The sequence below is a fragment of the Neophocaena asiaeorientalis genome, unplaced genomic scaffold (genome assembly GCF_003031525.2).
Source record: "Neophocaena asiaeorientalis asiaeorientalis breed wild unplaced genomic scaffold, Neophocaena_asiaeorientalis_V1.1 scaffold487, whole genome shotgun sequence".
NCBI classification, from domain to species: Eukaryota; Metazoa; Chordata; class Mammalia; order Artiodactyla; family Phocoenidae; genus Neophocaena; species Neophocaena asiaeorientalis.
Genome location: NW_020173398.1, coordinates 474,149 through 490,136, shown reverse-complemented (window position 1 = coordinate 490,136; position 15,988 = coordinate 474,149). Strand labels below are relative to the sequence as shown.

The 15,988-nt window shown below is 38.2% G+C and overlaps 1 protein-coding gene across 11 annotated transcripts in view; it reads left to right on the top strand.

Annotated features, from left to right (window-relative positions):
- The window catches only part of FGD4 (FYVE, RhoGEF and PH domain containing 4), a 196,060-nt gene that overhangs the window by 83,759 nt on the left and 96,313 nt on the right, over nt 1-15,988 (top strand). For 2 of the 11 annotated variants that reach the window (XM_024747127.1, XM_024747125.1), the window contains one exon: nt 342-501. The exons of 8 other annotated variants lie outside the window; for them this stretch is intronic. Coding sequence is in view for 1 of the 3 variants with exons in the window: in XM_024747122.1 (XP_024602890.1) it covers nt 15,142-15,169 (28 nt within the window). In the remaining 2 variants the exon portion in view is untranslated. Of the gene's footprint in view, nt 1-341; nt 502-13,800; nt 15,170-15,988 lie in introns of those variants that run through there. One more of the 11 variants, XM_024747122.1, reaches the window with a different exon arrangement.

The following is a 15,988-nucleotide window of genomic DNA, read 5'->3' as shown; positions in this document are numbered from 1 at the left end:
TCTGTCAGAGAAGAATCTGAGGTCCATAAAGATTAAGCAGCTTGTCCAGGGTCACAGAACTTGAGTTGCAGAAACAGCTAATGTTCAGTATTGCATGAGGAATACAAAGATATGGGTAAAGCCAACTGACTTCCTACATTGTTACCTTGATGAGGCACAGAACATAGGGAGTATCACCCTAAAGCCTCACAGATGCAATTTTCAATGTGCCCAGGGGGAGGGCAGCTTTGAAAGATGATTCCCTCAGTAACCAAGGTCATAAGAAACATATTTTTCATAACTGCCTAAACTTTTTTAAAAAAATGTAACTGCCAAGCCAACTAGATGTTTGTGTTTTTTAGTTTGCAGGGTCTCGCCCTTGTATCTGTATCTATAGAAGTAAAATCATGATCAGGACGTTGCTTGGTGATTATGGAGCCCAGAGCAGGTAGCGGTGGAGCACTGAGGAAGGACAGCCTGAAGGACAAATACAGTTCCATTCTAGGGCACACTTGTCACCTGGTTAGTATATTTCTGTTGTGAGTTAATGCACTTTCTTCTGTGGACATTGCTGGAGACATACAACTTGTGTTTGCTTATCCAGCCTCCCTTCCCTCTGCTCTGCTCACCCCACCCCACCCATCTGCTTCACCTTGCTCAGGACCACCCTACTGCCTATTGAGACATTGCTTCTTCAGCTGTGTTACTATTATCAGTGTTAACCTTGCATTCACTTATCAAATATTTATTGAACCTGTACTCTATGCTGGGCAGTGTTGCAGGTGTGGAGGACAGGGCATGGAACACAATGGGTGCAGGGTCTTTAGTGAACTTACATAACAGAGGGGGAGACAGATAATACACAATTAAACAAATAAATGAACAGTGTAATTTCTACGGTTGGCAGTGAAAACCTGGGAGTACTACTTGCCTTCTCTCTATAGGATAAATTTTTCTTTGATCTCTTCCATTCACTCTCTCGCTCCTCACATTCATTTATTCAAGTGATTAAAAGAAAACAACACTTTATTGAGGCATGATTGACATACAAAAGGCTGAACATATTTAATATATATAACTTGACGAGCTTTGGAGATAAGTATACACTTGTAAAACCATCACCCTAATCTATGCCATAAACATATTCATCACCTCCAAAAGAAGACTTTTTGCATGTCCTTCTGCCTTTGCTAGGTTCTGGATAAAGAACATGATTAGAAATGGTCTGTACTCACATGGTGCTCGACTAACAATCTGTTAACCATTCAGTTGCATTCAGTATGATTGGTGACACAGTGGAGGGGTGTAGGAGACAGGAACAGGTGATTGACTACAGGTGAAGTGGGCTGGGAATTATAGTCTGAGGCAGCAAAAGCAAGGAGGCATGATGGGCCTGGGAACTGCTGGTAGCTGAGTAGAATTTGAGCTAAGGTAGGGCAGGATTTGAGAATGGAGACCTTGGTTTGCATAGAAATTTTTACTATAAAGAATGAGGAACCTTTGAATAGTTTTAAACATTCAAGGAATAGATCTTTAGTTTTGTCATCTAAAAAGATAACTGGCAGTTAAAATGATGGAAACGTTGGAGAGAACAACACCCAAGGCAGCCTGAGTTGTTCTTTTTCTCATCTTCATCTTCATCCATAGCAGGCCAGAATTTTTCTTCTTCTATCATTACCACCACAATATAATTAAGTCATATCTTATTCTTATATTTAGATTCTAAAGTCAGCACATTAAGTAAAACTTGTATAGAGTTCATAAAGTCCTTGAGAATTCCCTTAGGAAGGCATAGCTTTGGAGATCAACTCTCTCGTTAAGACCAATCTAGTATGTGTGTTTTTTTCAGGATTGGAATAGATTGCTGCTTCTTTGCTTTGGCACCAGAAGAAATAATTTCTTTTGTATTTCGGGGTCATGCTGTATGCAGTATGAGGGAGCAGCAGGTTCATGATCTCTGGGTCTCACTCCTACAACAGAGCACATGAGCACTGTTGCCTGAATGACTTAAACTATTGCAACTGTGTTTGTGCGCTCTCTTGTGCAGCTGTTTTATATTTGCAAAGCATATGTAGTTCAATTTGAGCCAGTTTAAATACACTTATAACACAACTGCTGTAATTGCGATACCAACTTTCAGTGTTTTCTGTATGTCAGATGATGCAAAGTACATTTATCATCTCATTTAATCTTTAACAAACATTTGAGATAATTGGAATTTATCCTCATTGAACAAATAAAACTTGCTATTAGATACATACTATTTTCAAGTTCACTGGTAATTAAATGATTAAAACCCTGATCTATTCTGCTTCAATCTCATATTCTTAAAAGCTCAGTTTCAATTAGAAAGCCATTGCATTAACCTAGTCAAAAAAATATAAGAAACTTAAACATCATAGTAGCAGAGTTGTATAGAAACAAGATTCCAAAGAGATGAAGGGAGAGAATTAATAACTACTGTCTTTAAGAAGCCTTTAGGTAGTTAGTAGTTGTCCAGGAACATGAACAAATATTTCAAAAAGGAAGAAACACAAATGCCTAATAAATGAGAAAAAAGTTTTATATAACTGGCAGTCAAAGAAATACATAAAATATTCTTTTATTACATTGGGAAAGATTTCCTGAATGGTTATATTTTGGATTGGCGCCCTTATATACGTCAGATAACAATGTAACTTCAGATCACAGTGTAAATTGATATAACTTTTTGGGAAACAATGTAGTAATATGTATTATTTGAATTAGAGAACATTTTGTTGCAAGGAATAAAAGAATCCCACTATAACTCAAGAGAAAAGGGGGATATATAGAAACAATAAAAAAGGGTCTCTAGGAGCCAAGGGACAGTAAGTTCATCCAGGCCTCACAGGAGCCTGGAACCAGGACAACTTCATGTCCTTCAGACCGCCCTCTTCTGCATCTCTGTGTGGATGGCAAAAAAACATGGCTACCACAAATCTCAGTTATACCAGTTCTTAGTACCAGTGCATAGCAGAAACAGAAGTTCCAATTACTGATTCCTTGGAGCTAGACTCTGATGGGCTAAGCTTTGGTCAGCACTTACCCTTGGTCCCATCAAATGTGACCATGGAACACAAGGTCACTTGACTTAACTACCTACTCAGAATGTCCCGTGAAACAGGAACTCTTTGAAAGGGGAATAATTAAAACAAGGAAATAGAAGAACACACTTGCTCCATGTGTCGGTAGAGCTAAAGATGTTTATGTCCTTTGATCTCACAGTTCCAGTTTTAGAAATCTACCAGTAGTAAGTTATTAAGTGATCACAAATGATTTATCACATCACATCAGGTGCTCTAGTGGGAATGGGAAGAAATGGGAAACCACTGACATGTTCAACAACAGGAAAATGGCTAAATGAATTATGATCTGTTCATGAGATTGTAAATTATGCAAATATTAAAAACATGTTCTCAAAATATATAAGAAGATGCTTACAATGAAATGTATATACATGTTGTATGTATGCTGTACTAGGTTACATTTTATATAATACATAGAAAAATACTAGAGGTAATTACATCAAACATTATTACTAGATTTTAGAATCACTTTTTTTGTCTTTATAATTTTTCTATAGATTTTAAATGATTAACAAAAGCCACATAGTAATTTTATTTATTTACTTATTTATCAAAATTTATATATTTATTTTTGGCTGCGTTGGGTCTTCGTTGCTGTACGTGCACTTTCTCTAGTTGCAGAGAGTGGGGGCTACTCTTCATTGTGGTGCGTGGACTTCTCATTGCAGTGGCTTCTCTTGTTGTGGGGCACGGGCTCTAGGCGTGCTGGCTTCAGTAGTTGTGGCTTGCGGGCTCTAGAGCGCAGGCTCAGTAGTTGTGGTTCGTGGGCTCTAGAGCGCAGTCTCAGTAGTTGTGGTGCATGGACTTAGTTGCTCCACGGCGTGTGGGATCTTCCCGGACCAGGGCTAGAACCCGTGTCCCCTGCATTGGCAGGCGGATTCTTAACCACTGCGCCACCAGGGAAACCCATATAGTAATTTTATACTTACAAAAAATACTCAAAAAAGCAAATTACAATCTGGTAGGAAGGATAAACTTGTTCTAGGTAAAGTAATAGTAATAGTAACCAATACCAATAGTAACCAATAGTAACCAATAACTAGTATGTATTAGTGTTATAGATTGTGTAATAAAAAGTTAAGGATGGATTTCCTAATGTACTTTTTAAAAGTAGTATGGTCTATTCAAGAGCTATTTTCCTATCACTGGTGTTGTTCAAATAGTAATTAGACAAGATACTGTAGAAAAGCTTCATCTATCAGGTATGAAGAATTAGATGACTTCTAAAGTCCTTTTCAACCCCCATGTTCTGTTAGGAAAACAGATTTACTTTGGAGTGCTTGTTTTAAAAAATTCAATTAGATGTTAGGGGAAGGTATACAAAGCAAGTAGCTTTTGTGAAAGAGATATGAAATTCTCATAGGAGATGCCAGAGTCTGTGGGATTAAGCAGGAGGAAATGAATTTCAGTCACATCTTGAAAAAGGTGATATGCAGGGATTGGATTATGTGATGGAAGTTCTTTTAACGTCTACAGTGATTGACACTAAGGCAGAATTACGATTCCACTGGCCATTTATGGATAAAGGAGAGTACTCAAGCTGACTTGACAAATGGGAGAACATTTTCCTTGTTCATCCTGTAGTGAGTGAAGTGGTATAAAACTTACACTTTAGAAAAAGAGAGCAAAGTCAAGCCAGTCTGCTTGTTTGTGGGCCTAACTGCATTCTAGAAAAAATACTTTAGGATTAGCCGCCATGATTTTTATCTTTTGGTGGTTATGTTAAATTATGGCAGTAATACATTAACAGCTATTCCATAAATTGAACCTGCTTGTTTAACTCTCAGACATTAAAAGTCTTTGAAATTACAAAGAACTGCACAGGAGCCAGACTTTTAATTTTACTGAGGTGTGTGTGTATGTGTTGTTGTTGTTGTCATCTTTTTGCCAAAGTAAAGTAATACTAAAGGTATATTCTTTCTGTTTATTACAAAAAGGCATAGCTCCTTAAAGAGTAAGTTGATCTCAGGGTTGAAACTTAGTTTAGCATTTTCTGTAAAGCTGATTCAAGAACTTACAGGCCTTACTTCATTAAGACTCACAGACATACAAAATGGAAATTAAACATCGTTTGATTGGATTTTTAAATTAAAATGTGGCTTTTTAAAGCCACTGAGGAAATCAGTTTAATACCAAATTGTTTGATTTTATTAGATTATTATTAGAATACTAAAGTGTGCAAAATGGGTTAAGATTCAGATTTCATTCTATGAAAATGGAGATTGCCCCCCAGTTAAATATCATTGGAGAATCAGTCTGAGGATTTTACTCCTTAGGTGTGATAACTGAAAGTCAGAAGTACTTCAATTATTTTTTCCTACTCCTCGTTTTGTTTGAATATTCACTTGGTATAATTGTCCTGTTATTATACTGCCAAAATATATTTATTAGTAAATAATTATTTAAGCCAACTTTGCCATTAGTATCGATACATGGAAGTTTTCAATTATATGATAGATGATGTGCTAGGTACCTTTAAATAAAAATGCTGGGGGGCTTCCCTGGTGGCGTAGTGGTTGAGAGTCCACCTGCCGATGCAGGGGACACGGGTTTGTGCCCCGGTCCGGGGAGATCCCACATGCTGCGGAACGGCTGGGCCTGTGAGCCATGGCCGCTGAGCCTGCGCGTCCGGAGCCTGGTCTCTTCAATGGGAGAAGCTGCAACAGTGAGAGGCCTGCGTACCGCAAAAAAAAAAAAAAAAAAAAAAAAAAAAAAAGTGCTGGGGCAGGGACTTCCCTGGGCGTCCAGTGGTTAAGACTCCGTACTTCCACTGCAGGGGGCATGGGTTTGATCCCTGGTCAGGGAACTAAGATCCCACATGCCACGTGGCTTGGCCAAAAAAAAAAAAGCTGGGGCAGACCAACTCAGTCTCTCCCCCACCCCTTAGCATTACAAATTAATAAATTTTAATTCAGGAAGCACAGGTTACATGGTGAAATTTTTGTTTTAGATAATTTCCATTAGAAATGGTAAGCTATTGAAAATAATACAGGTAGCCTTTAATAAAAAGTAAACTAAGTTTAATATAATGAAAAAGCAGGTGGTTATGAATTACCGTGTGAATGTTTGGCAGAACTTTCTATGTTCCTTACTCACTCAACACAATTTGTAAAGAAATAATCTCTCTACAAGGAGGAGAAGCCTAACAGCAGGGAAAGAGCCCATTAAGTCTTCAGTGCACAGGGAATTTTGTGAATAACTGAGTTGGTTAGCATGGATTTCAGGTATTTTTCAGGACTGATGTCTATGACAAATGATCTAATTAACTAAATTATCTAAACATTTGAAAGATGCTTTTAAATACACTATCATAAACTTCATTGTTCACAAATGGACTTTGTGTGGGGAGCTAATGAAGTCACTTTTCAATTTTTCAATATTTTTTAAAAATCACAGGAAACAGATACAATGAACCAGTGATTATCTCTACTATTGATCACAAGAAAGGCAATAGTTGTACCAAAAATCATTATTTTTTTTAAATTAAGGGATACAGTAAAATTCACCCTCTTTAGGGTACAATTCTGAGTTTTGACAATGCATACAGTTATATAACCACCACAACAATGCAGATAAGAAACAGTCCCATTACCTTTGAAAATTCTGTCATACCCTTTTGTAATCAGTCAGTTCTTCCAGCCCCCTGCAACCTGGGATCTATTTTCTGTCCCTGTGTGCTTGCCTTTTCCAGAATGTCATATGGAATCTTATATATGTAGCCTTTTACATTGGCTTCCTTCTAATGCCCATGCAAGTGTCCTTAGTTCATTTCTTGAGTGTTATGCCATTGTATGGAGTTACCACAGTTTGCTTATCCATTCACTGATTGAAGGTCATTTGGGTATTTTCTAGCTTTTGATAACTATGAATAAAGCCTCTGTAAACATGCATGTACAGCTTTTTGTGTGAATGTAAGTATTCACTTCATTTGGGTAAGTACTTAGGAGTGTCATTCCTGGGTCATATGGAAATGCTTGTTTAACTTTATAAGAAAGTGCCATGGCTCCTATTGGGTAGCTTTAGTTTAGTCACAAGTTTGTGGTAGATTCCAAATATAATTTCAGATTATCCACAGTGAACAATGAGAGTCAATGATATTTTATTTCTCACTTTACTTATCACTTCCTAGCTGCAAATCATATTTTGGTATTCACTATATAGATTCAAATGTGGATTCCATTATATCGTAATATATTGTGCAAAAGAGAATTGAATTTCTTAAAGGTTATCATTTTACTTGTGTTACTGGCCAAGATTTTTAACATCTTAAACCTAGTTTTCTCTTGTACAAAATGGTAATTATTATTCCTTATCTTACCTGTATTATTTATTCCTTTTGTAGGAAAGTGTTCTCTTCTGTAATATAGTGATAAATTATTACCTCACAGTGAGGATTTAAAGAAATGCTGCATGGAAAGTGCTTACCAGAGCACCAGGCACAAAGTAAATGTTAGCTATAAAAAAAAAAGAGGGTGGGGGGGTGTCCCTTGGTGTGGGAGCTCTTCTTGCCCTGCCCTAGACGGTGCCCCTGGGGCATCCAGGTCATCCCTCAGGTGCCTGAGGCTGACTAGTGGCGTCATTTCCTGTTCCCAGCGAGCCCCTCAGATCCCCACTGTGGTGGTACGTCCAGTGAGCAGCTTTCTTAGGGGTCAAGATGCCATGTGGCTGACAGGGTCTTGGTGCTCCAGCTGAGTGTCAGGCCTGAGGCCCAGGTGGGAGAGCCAAGTTCAGGACACTGGACCACCAGAGACCTCCTGGCCCCACGTAATATCAATTGGTGAGAGCTTTCGCAGAGATCTCCATCTCAACGCTAAGACCCAGCGCCACTCAATGACCAGCAAGCTCCAGTGCTGGACACCCCATGCCAAACAACTAGCAAGACAGGAACACAGCCCCACCCATTAGCAGAGAGGCTGCCTAAAATCATACTAAGTTCCAGGTACCCCAAAACACACCACAGGACGCGATCCTGCCCACCAGAAAGACAAAATCCAGCCTTATCCACCAGAACACAGGTACCAGTCACCTTCCCCAGGAAGCCTACACAACCCAGTGAACCAACCTTATCCGCTGGGGGCAGACACCAAAAGCAACGGGAACTATGAACCTGCAGCCTGTCAAAAGAAGACCCCAAACACAGTAAGTTAAGCAAAATGAGAAGACAGAGAAATATGCAGCAGATGAACAAGGTAAAAACTCACCAGACCAAATAAATGAAGAGGAAATAGTCTGCCTGAAAAAGAATTCAGAATAATGATAGTAAAGATGATCCAAAATCTTGGAAATAGAATGGAGGAAATACAAGAAATGTTTAACAAGGACCTAGGAGAACTAAAGAGCAAACAAACAATGATGAACAACACAACAAATGAAATTAAAAACTCTCTAGAAAGAATCAATAGCAGAATAACTGAGGCAGAAGAACAGATAAGTGACCTGGAAGATAAAATAGTGCAAATAACTACTGCCGAGCAGAATAAAGAAAAAAGAATAAAAAGAATTGAGGACAGTCTCAGAGACCTCTGGGACAACATTAAATGCACCAACGTTCGAATTATAGGGGTCCCAGAAGAAGAAGAGAAAAAGAAAGGGACTGAGAAAATATTTGAAGGCATTATAGTTGAAAACTTCGGGAAAGGAAATAGTCAATCAAGTGCAGGAAGCACAGAGAGTCCCAACAGGATCAATCCAAGGAGAAACACGTGAAGACACATGTTAATCAAACTATCAAAAATTAAAAACAAAACATATTAAAAGCAGCAAGGGAAAAACAACAAATAACACACAAGGGAATCCCCATAAGGTTAACAGCTGATCTTTCAGCAGAAACTCTGCAAGCCACATGGGAGTGGCAGGACATATTTAAAGTAATGAAAGGGAAAAAACCTACAACCAAGATTACCCAGCAAGGATCTCATTCAGATTCGACGGAGAAATTAAAACATTTACAGACAAGCAAAAGCTAAGAGAATTCAGCACCACCAAACCAGCTTTACAACAAATGCTAAAGGAACTTCTCTAGGCAGGAAACACAAGAGAAGGAAAAGACCTACAATCACAAACCCAAAACAATTAAGAAAATGGTAATAGGAACATACATATTGATAATTACCTTAAATGTAAATGGATTAAATGCTCCAACCGAAAGACATACACTGGCTAAATGGATACAAAAACAAGACCTATATATATGCTTTCTACTAGAGACCCACTTCAGACCTAGGGATACATATAGACTGAAAGTGAGGGGATGGAAAAAGATATTCTATGCAAATGGAAATCAAAAGAAAGCTGGAGTAGCAATTCTCATATCAGACAAAATAGTAAAATAAAGACTATTACAAGAGACAAAGGACACTACATAATGATCAAGGGATCAATCCAAGAAGATATGACAATTGTAAATATTTATGCATCCAACATGGGAGCACCTCAGTACATAAGGCAAAAGGCTAATAGCCATAAAAGAGGAAATTGACAGTAACACAATAATAGTAGGGGATTTAACACCCCAATTTCACTGATGCATAGATCATCCAAAATGAAAATAATTAAGGAAACACAAGCTTTAAATGATACATTAAACAAGATGAACTTAATTGATGTTTATAGGACATTCCATCCAAAAGCAACAAAATACACTTTCCTCTCAAATGCTCATGAAACATTCTCCAGGATAGATCATATCTTGGGTCATAAATGAAGCCTTGGTAAAGTTAAGAAAATTGAAAATTGTATCAAGTATCTTTTCCGACCACAGTGCTATGAGACTAGATATCAATTACAGGAAGAAAACTGAAAAATTCAAACACATGGTGGCTAAATACTATGCTACTAAGTAACCAAGAGATCACTGAAGAAATAAAAGAGGAAATCAAAAAATACCTAGAGGGCTTCCCTGGTGGTGCTGTGGTTGAGAGTCCGCCTGCCGATGTAGGGGACACGGGTTCGTGCCCCGGTCTGGGAAGATCCCACATGCCGCGGAGCGGCTGGGCCCATGAGCTGTGGCCGCTGAGCTTGTGCGTCCGGAGCCTGTGCTCCGCAACGGGAGAGGCCACAACAGTGAGAGGCCCGCATACTGCAAAAAAAAAAAAAAAATACAACCTGGAAACAAATAACAATGAAAACATGATGGCCAAAAACCCATGGAATGCAGCAAAAGCAGTTCTAAGACGGAAGTTTATAGCAATACAAGTCTACCTCAAGAAACAAGAAGAATCTCAGATAACCTAACCTCACACCTAAAGCAATTAGAGAAAGAAGGAAAAACTCCCAAAGTTAGCAGAAGGAAAGAAATCATAAAGATCAGATCAGAAATAAATGAAGGAAATGATAGTAAAGATCAATAAAACTAAAAGCTGGTTCTTTGAGAAGATAAACAAAAATAATAAAACATTAGCCAGACTCATCAAAAAAAAAAGGGAGAAGACTCAAATCAACAGAATTAGAAATGAAAAAGGAGAAGTAACAACTGACACTGCAGAAATACAAAGGATCATGAGAGATTACTAAAAACAACTATGTGACAATAAAATGGACAACCTGGAAGAAATGGACAAATTCTTAGAAAAGCACAACCTTCCAAGACTGAACCAGGAAGAAATAGAAAATATAAACAGACCAATCACAACCACTGAAATTGAAACTGTGATTAAAAATCTTCCAACAAACAAAAGCCCAGGACCAGATGGCTTCACAGGCTAATTCTATCAAACTTTTAGAGAAGAGCTAACATGTAGCCTTCTCAAACTCTTCCAAAATATACCAGAGGGAGGAACACTACCAAACTCATTCTATGAAGCCACCATCACCCTGATATCAAAACCAAAGATGTTACAAAAAAAGAAAACTACAGGCCCATATCACTGATGAAAGTATGCAAAAATCCTCAACAAAATACTAGCAAACAGAATCCAACAGCACATTAAAAGGATCATGTGGGGTTTATCCCAGGAATGCAAGGATTCTTCAATATACACAGACCAGTTGATGTGATATACTACATTAACAAATTGAAGGATAAAAATCATATAATCTCATAAATGCAGAAAAAGCTTTTTACACTCATTTATGATAAAAACCCTCTAGAAAGTAGGCATAGAGGGAACTTACCTCAACATAATAAAGGCCATGTATGACAAACCCACAGCCAACATCATCCTCAATGGTGAAAAAATGAAACCATTTCCACTAAGATCAGGAACAAGACAAAGTTGCCCACTGTCACCACTGTTATTTAACATAGTTTTGGAAGTTTTAGCCATAGCAGTCAGAGAAGAAAAAGAAATAAAAGGAATCCAAATCGGAAAAGAAGAAAAACTCACTGTTTGCAGATGACGTGATACACTATATAGAGAGAGAATCCTAAAGATGCTACCAGAAAACTACTGGAACTAATCAATGAATTTGGTAAAGTAGCAGGATACAAAATTAATGCACAGAAATCTCTTGCATTCCTATACACTAATGATGAAAATCTGAAAGAGAAATTAAGGAAACACTCCCATTTACCATTGCAACAAAAAGAATAAAATGCCTAGGAATAAATCTACCTAAGGAGCCAAAAGACCTGTATGCAGAAAACTATAAGACATTGATGAAAGAAATTAAAGATGATACCAACAGATGGAGAGGTATACCATGATCTTCGATTGGAATAATAAACATTGTGATAATGACTATACTACCCAAAGCAATCTACAGATTCAATGCAATCCCTGTCAAACTGCCAATGTCATTTTTCACAGAACCAGAACAAAAAATTTCACAATATTTATGGAAACATAAAAGATCCCAAATAGCCAAAGCAATCTTGAGAAAGAAAAACAGAGCTGGAGGAATCAGGCTCCCTGACTTCAGACTATACTACAAAGCTACAGTAATCAAGACAGTTTGGTACTGGCATCAAAACAAATGTGGATCAGTGGAACAGGGTAGAAACCCGAGAGATAAACCCACACTCATATGGTCACTTTATCTTTGATAAAGAAGGTAGGAATATACAGTGGAGAAGACACAGCCTCTTCAATAAGTGGTGCTGGGAAGACTGGACAGCTACATGTAAAGCATGAAATTAGAACACTCCCATACACTGTATACAAAAGTAAACTCAAAATGGATTAAAGACCTAAATGTAAGGCCAGACACTATAAAACTCTGATAGGAAAACATAGGCAAAACACTATGACATGAATCACAGCAGGATCCTTTTTGACCCACCTCCTAGAGAAATGGAAATAAAAACAAAAATAAACAAATGGCTCCTAATGAAACTTCAAAGCTTTTGCACAGCAAAGGCAACCATAAACAAGGTGAAAAGACAACCCTCAGAATGGCTGAAAATATTTGCAAATGAAGCAACTGACAAAGGATTAATCTCCAAAATATACAAGCAGCTCATGCAGCTCAATATCAAAAGAATGAAAAACCCAATCCAAAAATGGACAGAAGACCTAAATAGACATTTCTCCAAAGAAGATGTACAGATTGCCAACAAACACATGAAAGGATGTTCAACATCACTAATCGTTAGAGAAATGAAAATCAAAACTACAATGAGGTATGACATCACACCGGTCAGAATGGCTGTCATCAAAAAATCTACAAACAATAAATGCTGGAGAGGGTGTGGAGAAAAGGGAACCCTCTTGGACTGTTGGTGGGAATGTAAATTGATACAGTCACTATGGAGACTGTGGAGTATGAAGGTTCCTTAAAATACTAAAAATAGAACTACCATATGACACAGTAATCCCACTACTGGGCATATACCCTGAGAAAAGCATCATTCAAAAAGAGACATGTACCACAGTGTTCATTGCAAAACTATTTACAATAGCCAGGACATGGAAGCAACCTAAGTGTTCATTGACAGGTGAATGGGTAAAGAAGATGTGGCACATGTATACAATGGAATATTACTCCGCCGTAAAAAGAAACAAAATTGAGTTATTTGTATTGAGGTGGATGGACCTAGAATCTGTCATACAGAGTGAAGTAAGTCAGAAAGAGAGAAACAAATACTGTATGCTAACGCATATATATGGAATCTTAAAAAAAAAATGGTTCTGAAAAACCTAGGGGCAGGACAGGAATAAAGACGCAGATGTAGGGAATGGACTTGAGGACACGGGGAGGGGGAAGGGTAAGCTGGGATGAAGTGAGAGAGTGGCATGGACATATACACACTACCAAATGTAAAATAGGTAGCTAGTGGGAAGCAGCCGTGTAGCACAGGGAGATCAGCTGAGTTCTTTGTGACCACCTAGAGGGGTGGGATAGGGAGGGTGGGAGGGAGATGCCAGAGGTGGGGGATATGGGGATATATGTTTTTGTATAGCTGATTCACTTTGTTATACAGCAGCAACTAAGACAACAATATTAAGCAATTATACTCTAATAAACATGTTTTAAAAAAAAGGTATTTCTTTGGAAACCTAACCTGAGATTATAATTTAAACATTGCTATCAAAATTCGGGAAGCAGAGAATTGGTGCCTTTTTATTTATTTTTTTTTTTTTTATTTTTTTTTTTTTTGCGGTACGCGGGCCTCTCACGGTTGTGTGCTCTCCTGCTGCGGAGCACAGGCTCCAGACGCGCAGGCTCAGCGGCCATGGCTTACGGGCCCTGCCGCTCCGCGGCATGTGGGATCTTCCCAGACCAGGGCACGAACCGGTGTCCCCTGCATCGGCAGGCGAACCCTCAACCACTGCGCCACCAGGGAAGCCCTGGTGCCTTTTTATGACAGGGAAACATTCTACTTTTTATGGTACTGAAACTTGCCCAGGCTAAGTGGTCTTTGGAATCAAATTTTAATAGTTTTCCTGTCACAGTGAATTTTAAACACTGGTGGAGTTCCTGACAGACATAAAGGACAATTCAGGTTTCTTCTCTTTCTTTGACTCCTTTTCTACATTTTCTAATTGTCTATACTTTTAAGATTAAAACCTATTCATGCCTAGTATGCAAATTTATTTTATTAAGAATTAAGTTGATAAGTCCATTTCCTAATATGCAGTTGGATGTTACTGTGTCTTATCTGAATGTATAATACATAGTCCCCAGTACCGTATCTTGAGTGTTGCCCCCCTGCCCTGACATTAAGCAATTCCTAAGCAGGTGCAATTGAGCTAGAGCTTCAGGCCACCAGTGAGTGCCCCAGTGGTTCTCCTTTATGGTCCCTGAAGTGCAGTCCCAGACCAGCAGTGTCAGCGTCACCTGGGAGCTTGTTAGAAGTGCAGATTCTGGGGTTGTACCACAGATTGGTTGAATTCAACTCCTGGGATGGGACCAGGCAGTGTGTGTTTTAAAATGCCATCCTGATGATCTGGTATGTGAGAACCACTGCATCTGGACACACTAAGGAGGGGTTTGGAGAGGCTACTTTCAACTGTGAGCGTGATGTCTATAGCCCATTACTTCATTGTGATTGTAAACAATGCTCTGAAATAACATAAAATTTGACTTCCTTAGGAAATTTATGAGTAGTATTTATTCACTCTGCACTAAGATCAATGACCTATGGTAAAATGGAAAGTATTAAGTGGCACAAAAAGCATTTGAAATAATTTAAAATGACGTTTTAACATCTTAAGCCTGTGAATCCTGAATCTGTAACCTCTTTGGTCTAGAGCATGGACCCAGTTCAAGTGGAAGCAAACTGTTTTCATGTTGGCTTTTTTAGAGCATTACTAATCGTTAAGGAATTATTCAGTTTATAAACTGTCCTATTCCCAAATGTATTTCTAGTGCATTTGTTGCTTCCATGGGCCTCCGTTGTTGTTTATTTTCTCTCCATCCTCATAAAGTTGGTCTCATGAAAAGCACTGCAGCAGCCCTCCTCTGGGGAGGTGTGGCATATTATGCATGAGGTTGTCTTTGAGCAGTTAAGGTCTAAGGAGGTCCTGAAGTAAGCAGTGCACCATCAGAGCTCCTGGCTAACCTGTAGGTCTCCAAGCTGTGAGAGGCTTTAGAGCCAGTAGTGAGATTTTATCACATGAACTAAAGAGTAAAGCCAAATATTTTCTTATCAAACCAAAGTAAACTAATTATCAGTATGTGTGAAATCATGTCCACTGATCAAGGTAAGTAGTTTCATTTTCTGGTGTATCTTTCTCGTTTTTGTTTTGTTTTTTTCACCCGGTTTCTGTGAGTCAATTTATAACAGCATGCTGAGGGACATGAAAGTTGCAGAGTTGGTTTTAAGTTAAGAATAAGGTTCACATTATTTTTCAACTTTAATGTTAAAATATGTACTGTATTCATAGTTTCTGCTTCTTCCAGGAGGCTGTTTCTGGGTTTAGCGAAATACAAATTTAATAGTTCTGTTTCTCTGACTCATTCTTACTAACATTAGAAGTTTGAAAAGTTAGTCACTGACGGGAGAATACAGACAAAGAAAGCAAAAGTTTTTTCTTCCATTTCTGGTGTGAACAAAGCTAAGAAATGTTTACCACTAATCCTTTTCTAGTACTACTGCATGGAATACTGTTCTGTTCAAGCAAACACACACACACATCCCCACCATCCCAGTCTTCTTGTTTCAGCAAAGTTCAGAAGAGTGAATATTACTTGTTTTTCAATATAAGATAACATCGTAGAGACAGGCATGGATTTTTTGTTGTTGTTGTTGTTACTGGTATTAAGACACCGTTTTTTTCCTACAATATTCTAGAGAGTATATTAATGAGAAGTTGATTCTTTCAAAGAGGCATGAAATACTGTGTGGTAGAAATGTAATCATGTGACAGGAAATTTCTGCTAAAAATATTTTTTAAAACTGAAATGGGTTCATTTTGTGATGCTATTTTCCCATTGTTTGTGCATGGATATTAACCTTCCTGAGGAATGTCTACCCTGCTGTCTACACTGTTAATTAAATAAAATGAACTGAAACTTAGAAC